The sequence below is a fragment of the Triticum dicoccoides genome, chromosome 2A (genome assembly GCF_002162155.2).
Source record: "Triticum dicoccoides isolate Atlit2015 ecotype Zavitan chromosome 2A, WEW_v2.0, whole genome shotgun sequence".
Classification (NCBI taxonomy): Eukaryota; Viridiplantae; Streptophyta; class Magnoliopsida; order Poales; family Poaceae; genus Triticum; species Triticum dicoccoides.
The window spans coordinates 706,878,647-706,887,931 of NC_041382.1; the positions used below are offsets into that span (position 1 = coordinate 706,878,647).

Here is a 9,285-nt window from a genome sequence, read left to right on the forward strand (position 1 = left end):
CGAACCCCCCTGCTCGGCCACTTGCTCTTCTCCCCCCTCCGTTCCCCCCGATGCTCGCCGCCACCACCGCCTCCCTCCCCCCGCCGCTCCGCCGCTCACCGCGCGCAACCTCCCTCGGTGGCCCCCATGGATGCGAGGCTGGGGCCCGCTCTCTCAACCCGCGGCCCCGCAGCCGGCGGACTCTAGCCTGCCGCGCGGAGCTGCAGCAGGACGCGCCGTTCGTCGCCGCCATCGGCGCCTGCGTGCTCGCGTCCCTCGCGCTCCCGCCGCCCAGGGTCCGAGGAGAGGCGGCGGAAGAGGAGGACGACGGGGAGTTCGGCGCGACGGACACGAGGATGGGCGTGATGGCCATCATCTCCTTCCTGCCTTACTTCAACTGGCTGGTGAGCTGAAGGAAGCATCTTGGTTGCTCTTATTGTTTCTCCCCCCCGCAGACTGATAATGTTTTGGGTGCTTTTCTCCTGGGATTAGAGCTGGGTCTTCGCGTGGCTCGACAGCGGCAGCAAGCTGTATCTGCTCTACGCGGCCGTCTATTTGGCTCCTTACCTTAGGTTTGTAATTGTGAATCCTGGGCTACAAGCTTCTGTTTTCTTTGTTCAGTATCCCAGAACAATTGATTATTCGCTCTGTTAGGTTTTTATCTGAGATGAGTATTTCAACTTCTCAGTTAGCTGTTGCTTTGCATTGGAAAATCCTGGCTCTGTGATGTAGCATGTCACTATTTGGCTGCTAGGTAAGCAGTTGCTAGTGCTACGAGCCAGGGACTGACTTAGGTTGGCAAAATGCTTCTTGTGCCATTGGAGCTGTAGAGTGTTCGGGGAAGTTGAGGATTCCTGTTCACTATTGCCCACTTATTAGTGCCATTGGAGCTGTAGAATGTTCAGGTAAGCTGAGGATTCCGGTTCAGTATTGCCCCGAGTTTGGGTCGACTAGTGCCATTGGAGCTGTAGAGTGTTCAGGGAACCTGAGGATTCCACTTCAGTATTGCCCTGAGCTTCCGTTGACAAACATCCACTTATTAGACCATCTTCAATTGCTTAACGATTGCAATTGGGTAAACAACTTGGAGTGAGCATCCGATTATCCCCATATGTTCAGGGAAGTTGAGGATTCCACTTCAGTATTGCCCTCAGCATCCGTCAACAAAGATCCACTTATTAGACCATCTTCAATTGCTTAACAATTGCAATGTGGTTAAACAACTTGGAGTGAGCAGCCGTTATCCCCACCTGTACTTCAACCCCTCATCAGATTTTTCATGCGAGTTTCTTCTGTGGTGTTAGTAATGTACTCCCTCCGTTCCTAAATATAAGTCTTTTTAGAGATTCCAATATGAACTACATACGGAGCAAAATGAGTGAATCTACACTCTAAACTACATCTATATACATCCGTATGTAGTCCAATATTGAAATCTCTAAAAAGAATTATATTTAGGAACAGAGGGAGTAGTACATTATGGACTATGAACTGCTCTTTGGGTTCTATCACATGATGTTGCAATGAAATATGAACCTACCAACGTTAAGTACAGTCATTACTTGTTAGGCCTTTCATTTTGTCATGTTATACATGTTGTGGTTCTATGTGTGTAAATTTACATATGGAAGCAATACAAAATGGAGCAGTTTCTCAAAAATAAAAATAAAAATGGAGCAACGAAGTGCCTCTTCAGTTGAGTATGGTGATTGAAATTTAGTGTCATTACTGATTAGCAAAATGTTACTTGCCACCCTGCCTTGTAAGTTGTAACGGTGTACTAATTCATATGCACTTCTGGTGTACCATACCACCGTGTTCTAGCATACCACCATGTTCTAATTGCTGTGGGCTTACTTTTTGCATGCTCAACACTTTGCACATTTTCTATCCATGAATTGGAGATTAGACCCAAGCTGTCAGCTCGGATAACTTACAAATGTGATTGCTGTTTCCAGAACGAACTTATCGCTCTCCCCTGATGAGAGCTGGTTGCCTATTGCGAGCATCTTCATCTGCATCTTACATGTTCAGGTAAGTGAGCGGCCTTCCTCAGTACTCCCTCTGTAAAGAAATATAAGAGCGTTTGGATCACTACTTTAGTGATCCAAACGCTCTTATATTTCTTTATGGAGGGAGTACTTATTAAGCAAATTGTGTTCATTTGATGAGATGTTTTCTTCCCTTGCAGCTAGAAGCAGGCATCAGGAATGGTGATATTGAGGGCTTCATGTTATTTCAAAAAGCACAGAATCTTCTCTTTCCCAACGCTATGAAAGAAAAGGATGGCCACCGTGCAAAGAAGAGAGAATCCCTCAGAACGGTACGATTCAATGTGGTGTATACTCCAAATTCACGACATCCTTTTAGTTAAAATTATGTAATCCTCCTCTGCATCTGTTCAGGGACATCGGGGCAACTCAAGAATACCTTCAGCTCACGAGTCCAGAGAGAAGCTTCGCAACTCAGATATCTTCAAGAAAAAACTTGATGAGCCCGATGAGCAACAAAAGAAATCAGACTGGCATTGAACTTGACGGCGTTCTCCTGTTGTATGGCACCAGAAGTGGTTCCAGACAGATCCTTGCTTATGTAGCTGCAGAGAGTCATGTGTGGGTTGCACGTGAAGCTGGGTTGATGTTGTATGTGGCAGGCTTGTGGTTTCAGATTCCTAGTGTTGAATTAGAGGTGTAGCTAGTTTCTACGATGTTGTGTTGTTACATGTCATAATTTGCCAGTTTGCAATTTGTTTTCTAAGCATTAAATATGTGGCTTATCAAAAGCACTAGCCGGTAACACAATTGCATCTCCATTTTTTTGGAATGATAAAACAATGCCTCTTCTAGAGGATGTAATGCTTCTCCAAGGTCCAGGTCATATAGTATGCACCCATGAGATGCACTAATGCATTAATTTATGACACAGAATACACATCTACCATGTCAGAAAGTTGCATATCTAAATTCAATTCACAACTTTGTAAATAAAATGAGAAATACCATATTCAAATCTATAAAAAATGATCATATTTTTGTTCCTATAGTTGTGTACCAAAACTGTATCTATAAAATGGTGACATGTCGCATAAATATTGTTGTTGTTTTTTTTTGTCAAAGTTGTCCAAGACTTTCTAAATGTTGATCATGAGGTCTAGTGCACTAGTGCACCTCCAGGTGCTAGCGCATGCTTATATTCACCTAGTTTCTCCGGTTATACAGGTCAACATGTTCACATAAAATTTATTTGACACAAAAGCAAAAGAATGTGCTATAGACACCAAAATACATTTCTAATATCAGCAATACCTTTATTGTTTCATGCATGTGAACTAGCAATTTCCAGCATTACATAGTTGAGACTCATATTATTCTGATTTCGGAACTGTCATTTCGGTATAAAATATCGCATTGCTTCGTGAGGGCTTGCTACGGAAAAATCTAAAATTTATCGATCGGTTACAACAACTGGATTGTCCATTTTATGGTCTTAAAATTTTGAATGTGTATGCTCATATTGCTGTTAACCTAAGTTTTCCTTCTTTAATGTGGCTGTGCCTTTTTATCTTGCTTTGTTTGATATCAGCTGGTGATTAACTCGAAGGGCTCTATGTGTACTACCATCACAACACTTGCAACTTTGACAAGGGTGAAATTGCTCGCCCTTTTGTTGTTGGCTTCGGCTCTTCCATGATACCATGTGCATCGTTTGGGAATTGGTTGTTATATAATTCAATGGTTGTATGGTCGCATGTTGAGGGGGGCATTTTCCCCTGCGTGGTTGCATGTTCATCAAAATAGATTAGTGGGGACCACCTATTTAGTTACAATATAGGATTTAACAACATCGTTGCTTCCCTTGCAGATAAACAGTGACATCCACCTTTTAAAAACAATAACGGAAGATTTTGCCATATTTCATTGGACAAAAAAATAATTAAATACTTACAATGCACCCGACGAAAGGCCAGACAAAAGACTACTCTCCTAATACGACGACCCCGAATACCTAGTCCCAGCAGTAACTGAAATGCAACATGCTTCTTATTTATATAGTACATGTTGTCAATTAATTTTAATAAGTACCCTTTGATATATGTCAAAAAGAAAATTTTGAAGACTCATACTACATATTGGTCGTTGTTTAGCAACCGAATGATCTGGCATTTCCATCATGTTAGTGCTGAAATGAAATAAGGTATGAACCAAATTTTTAGCATTTGATATTGTTTTAAATGTCAAAAAAATCTCCTATGAAACATTTATTTTAATGTTATATGTTGGGCCTATTATCATTGGTTTATTTCTGGATTTTAAGCCTTGTATGCTTGGGATACTCATTGACTAGATAAGGACACCAAGTTAGAGTTTGCTTAATAATTGTGAATATTTGACTTTGGTTTCAAAAAATTCTTAGCATGGTTAATTTGCATGCAAAGTAGTTAATGCTATTTAGAGATGAGATAGTAATAGCGCACAAGTGTAGGGGATCTATTCTAGCTCTTTTCGATAAGTAACTGCCAAACCCAACTAGGAGCTGAAGGAATTGGTTAATAGATTTTTGTAAGGATTCACTGTAAAAATTGGAAATACCATTGGATAGTTTATTTGATAACGAAGATGGTTGCTAAATGTAAATAGTAACAAAAGTGTAATGGTGCGGCAAGTGGACCAATACTTAATTGTGTTAAGGAAAAGCCACTTGTATTGTTTATAGAAGTTAAATCACTCTCGATGACACATGGAAGTTTCGCCAAGTTGCTTTCATCTTGTTCCATTGAGTTAATATTTATTGCCTTGATAACTGTTTTGTGGCGGAACCTATTATAATTTGTTGTTCTCACTTGAACAAATAACATACCTATGATTATACACTCTATGCAAGAATCTGTGAATACAAAAGAATAATTAAGATAACATCTAACCATAACATTAGACATCGGGGCTCCAACAACCCCTCATGCACAGTTCTAAAACCTAGGGTTTGGTAATTTTGTCACTCCAACCACCAATCATACTAATCAACCTTTATGGTAATTCCCTGCAATATAAGAATAACTCAAAGTAAAAGGATACAATTTTGAAAAAATAAATATGGAAGTATAGTATTTATATCATGAATTTTTTTAAGACGGTTCATGCATTTCGAGTGTAGGGGGTCACACCAAGTAGTAATAGTTAGCTAGAGGTGCTCCAAATCATAGCAACATGACATGTAGTTTGGCTAGTATAAGTTTTCTCTTGATTGTAAATATCAGTGAGGTCGGCAGTAAACTACTTGCCGACACCTCACACGGTACATAATATCATATTGGTTATAAGTAAGTTAGACAACTTTTCTCTACATATGAACATATCGAACAGATATTTGTTAGACTCTTCTATGTAAGGCCTTGTCTCAAGACATTTAAATGTAGTAAAATAGACACAAACGCATAATAGTATATCCATGTGGCATAAGTTATTCCACGGGCAATGTGATTTTCCATTTGTGCTTCTTCCCACATGTAGTTCATCATCTCCTAGATAACTAATAGAAAATAACACAATATTTATGACCAAATGAAGTTACCATTCCGATGTTTTTAATGATAAAAGATAAAAACTTATAAAGGTGAAATTTAAGTTATTAGTCATCACATGTGGTTAATGTTGTTAGATGTGGTAAAGTAATAATTAAAATGGTATATTAAAGTTTTATAAATGAAAAATAATTTATATAGCAAAAATTAGTCTATACAAGTAAAAATGTCCAGTATAAATGTCAGCCATTAACTTTCCACATCCTCTTGCGATGCAAGAATGAGTCACAAGGGTCTCTGGGAATTATTAGGAATTATTGAAAAGTATGAATTACTTAATAGGCTAGGCCCAATAATTCCAACCGTTTTGGTGCAAGCATGCACAAGTTATGCAAATATCTCAGTTCTCTGATGTTGATGCTATCTTGAAAAAGAAAAAAACCGTTGCAGTATAATTCTATCATACCTACATATTCCTCAAACTAATGTTCTACTAATTATATTCTAACTTGACTCTCATCAAGCTAATAACATGGAAGGTTTAGAAAATGAAGAACTCCAAATTGGTAGAGCTTACCCCATGCTACTCTTAACTAGAAGTTGTAACTAAGAAGAAATGAATTATGACCTCTTTTTTCCCCTTTAGCAAGGTAATGGATAAACATACTTCATAATGATTGTGAGCTTTGATGTATGGATGTATTATATCAAAACCATCGCAAACTAGATCTTCAAATCTCTGGACTCATTCATATAACATATAGAAATATCTGATATTTTCCAATGTATCTATAATTTTTGATTGTTTCATGCTGTTATATTATCAATCTTGGATGTTTTATAATCATTTTATATCATTTTTTGGTACTAACCTATTGACATAGTGCCAAGTGCCAGTTTCTTTTTTCTGCATGCTTTTTACATCACAGGAAATCAATATCAAACGGAGTCCGACCGCAACGAAACTTTACGGAGATTTTTTGGACCAAAAGGAACATAATGGGCCCTGGCTGCGCCTGGGGGGGGGGGTGCTCCGAGGAGAGCAGAACCCACCAGGAGGCCCAGGCGCGCCCTGGTGGGTTTTGCCCACCTCGGGTGCCCCTCGGACCGCCTCTTTGCTCTATAAATACCCCAATATTCCCAATACCATAGGGGGGTTGACGAAATATTGATCCAGCCGCCGCAGAGTCCAGAACCACCAGATCCAATCTAGACACCATCTCGGATGGGGTTCACCACCTCCATTGGTGCCTCTCCCATGATGCGTGAGTAGTTCTTTGTAGACCTTCGGGTTCGTAGTTAGTAGCTAGATGGCTTCTTCTCTCTCTCTTGATTCTCAATACAATGGTCTCTTCGAGATCCATATGATGTAAACCTTTTTGCGGTGTGTTTGTTGGGATCGATGAACTTTGATTTTATGATCAGATTTATCTTTTTATATCCATGAATGTATTTGAGTTTCTTTGATCTCTTTTATGCATGATTTCTTATAGCCTCATATTTCTTCTCCGATATTTAGGTTTTGTTTGGCCAACTTGATCTATCTATCTTGCAATGGGAAGAGGTGCTTTGTAGTGGGTTCGATCTTATGGTGCTTGATCCCAGTGACAGAAGGGGAACCGACACGTATGTATCGTTGCTACTAAGGATAAAATGATGGGGTCTATCTCTATATAGATAGATCGTGTCTACATCATGTCATTGTTCTTATTGCATTACTCCGTTTCTCCATGAACTTAATACACTAGATGCATGCTGGATAGCGGTCGACGTGTGGAGTAATAGTGGTAGATGTAGGAAGGAGTCGGTCTACTAATCTTGGACGTGATGCCTATGTAATGATCATTGTCTAGATATCATCATGAGTATTTGAAGTTCTATCAATTGCCCAACAGTAATTTGTTCACCCGCCATTTGCTATTTTTCTCGAGAGAAGCCACTAGTGAAACCTACGGCCCCCGGGTCTCTTTCTCATATATTTGCCTTTGAGATCTACTTTTCTTTTGCATTTATTTTTAGATCTATTAAACCAAAAATACAAAAATACCTTGCTGCAATTTATCCTTATTTATTTTATTTGGCGTTCGATCTATCAATCTACTACAATTTTATCTTACGTTCGTTTGCCTATCTGTAGGCGTCGCTACCCGAAAGGGATTGACAACCCCTTTTACACGTCGGGTTGCGAGCATTTGTTATCTATGTGCAGGGGCTATTTACGTTGTGTTGCTTGGTTTTTCTACTGGTTCGATAACCTTGGTTTCATGTCTAAGGGAAATACCTACCGCCGCTGTGCTGCATCATCCCTTCCTCTTTGGGGAAATACCGACGTACCTTCAAGCGACATCAAAAGGAATTTCTGGCGCCGTTGCCTGGGAGAGTCTTCAACATATACTAGGTTCCTAATCACAAATTTCATCTCCTTGCAATTTACATTATTTGACATTTTCCTCTCGCTTTCCTCTCCCCCACTTCAAAAAAATTGCCGTTTTATTCGCCCCTCTTTTTTCGTTCGCCGTTTTCTTGCCGGATCTATTTCTATGTGCAATCTTGTTTGCCGTTATTATCGTCATGGATAGTTCTTCTCTATTGCGTGCACTCCCGAGAACGGGGTTCTCAACTTTAAACAAAGGGGAGGAGAAAATCTAAAAGATGCTTGGTATAGAATTTGCAATGCTCATAATAGATCTACCCGTAAGCAATCTACCGTTGTTCTTTTGCGTTGTTTTTATGTGGGCATCACCACTTGGTATAGATTCGTCCTTGATACGATTACCGATGGAAATTTCTTGATGTGTACTTCTCTTGATGCTTTCAATGCTATGGGAAATTTAGTGAGGTCACCACCTCTCATGATTAATGAAACAACCTCTTGAGCATGTTATGGAAAGACTAGATGCTATTGAAAAGAAAATGCTCACTGAAGATCATATGGAAATTATAGATAAAAATATGCATAATTTTGCCACCAAGATTGGGTCAAAAGCGGGGGATATTTTTAAGTTGTTAAAAGAAAAGGGTACCGTAATCCATGAAAGAATAGAAGAAAGCCCGTCTCGGATCAATAAATTGGAAGAATTTTTTAGTAATCTTAGCACGGCTTTCGCTTCCGCTAAAACTATCGAAAAAACTCCCGTAAAGATTGGCAAAGTTACTCAAGTTATCAAGAACAAGGGTGCAACTTCTAGTACTAGTAATAAAGAAGATCTTCAGATGATTAGTATCCACCCGAATTTTGTTGAAGTGATAAGAGATCCTTTTTACAAGAATGAAATATTTAAATTTATCCCTAGGAATATTGTTATTGAAGATATTTATGCTAAATCCTTGAAGGATTCTAGTGTTTGATTGAAGAGTTGTACAAATATGACAAAACTTAGATCCTTGCTTTATGCCTAGCTAAGGGCGTAAAACTATAACGCTTGTTGGGAGGCAACCCAATGAATAAAATTTATTTTTGCTTTTTGTTTCCTGTTTTTGTGTGTTAGCACAATTATGCTACTGTTATGATTGTATTTTTGTGTGTTTTAATTATTGTTTGTGCCAAGTAAAGCCTTTAGGATCTTCTTGGGTGATAGTTGTTTGATCTTGCTGAAAAAACAGAAACTTTTGCACTCACGAAAATAATTTTCATTTTTTACCAGAGAGCGATAAAATATCAATTACTTCTGCAGTATATTAATATACAAATTTCTCAGGTCTTCCTAATTTTTCAGAATTTTTGGAGTTACATAAGTATTCTAAATAGTCAGATTGCTACAGACTGTTCTGTTTTGACAGATTCTGTT

The 9,285-nt window shown here is 39.0% G+C and overlaps 1 protein-coding gene across 1 annotated transcript; it reads left to right on the forward strand.

Annotated features, from left to right (window-relative positions):
• On the forward strand, positions 1-2,834 carry LOC119356434. The gene is made up of 5 exons (XM_037623389.1): positions 1-383; positions 472-551; positions 1,938-2,013; positions 2,171-2,302; positions 2,385-2,834. Exons 1-5 carry the CDS (start codon positions 51-53, stop codon positions 2,508-2,510), a joined length of 747 nt encoding a protein of 248 aa, XP_037479286.1. The 5' UTR covers positions 1-50; the 3' UTR covers positions 2,511-2,834.
• The last annotated feature ends 6,451 nt before the right edge of the window (positions 2,835-9,285 follow it).

Excerpts from the sequence above, each read along its gene's own strand:
- LOC119356434 (XM_037623389.1), top strand. The coding sequence starts at position 51 with ATGCTCGCCGCCACCACCGCCTCCCTCCCCCCGCCGCTCCGCCGCTCA. Across the intron at positions 552-1,937 it reads TATTTGGCTCCTTACCTTAG|AACGAACTTATCGCTCTCCC; the intron begins GTTTGTAATTGT and ends TGCTGTTTCCAG. Across the intron at positions 2,014-2,170 it reads TCTGCATCTTACATGTTCAG|CTAGAAGCAGGCATCAGGAA; the intron begins GTAAGTGAGCGG and ends CTTCCCTTGCAG.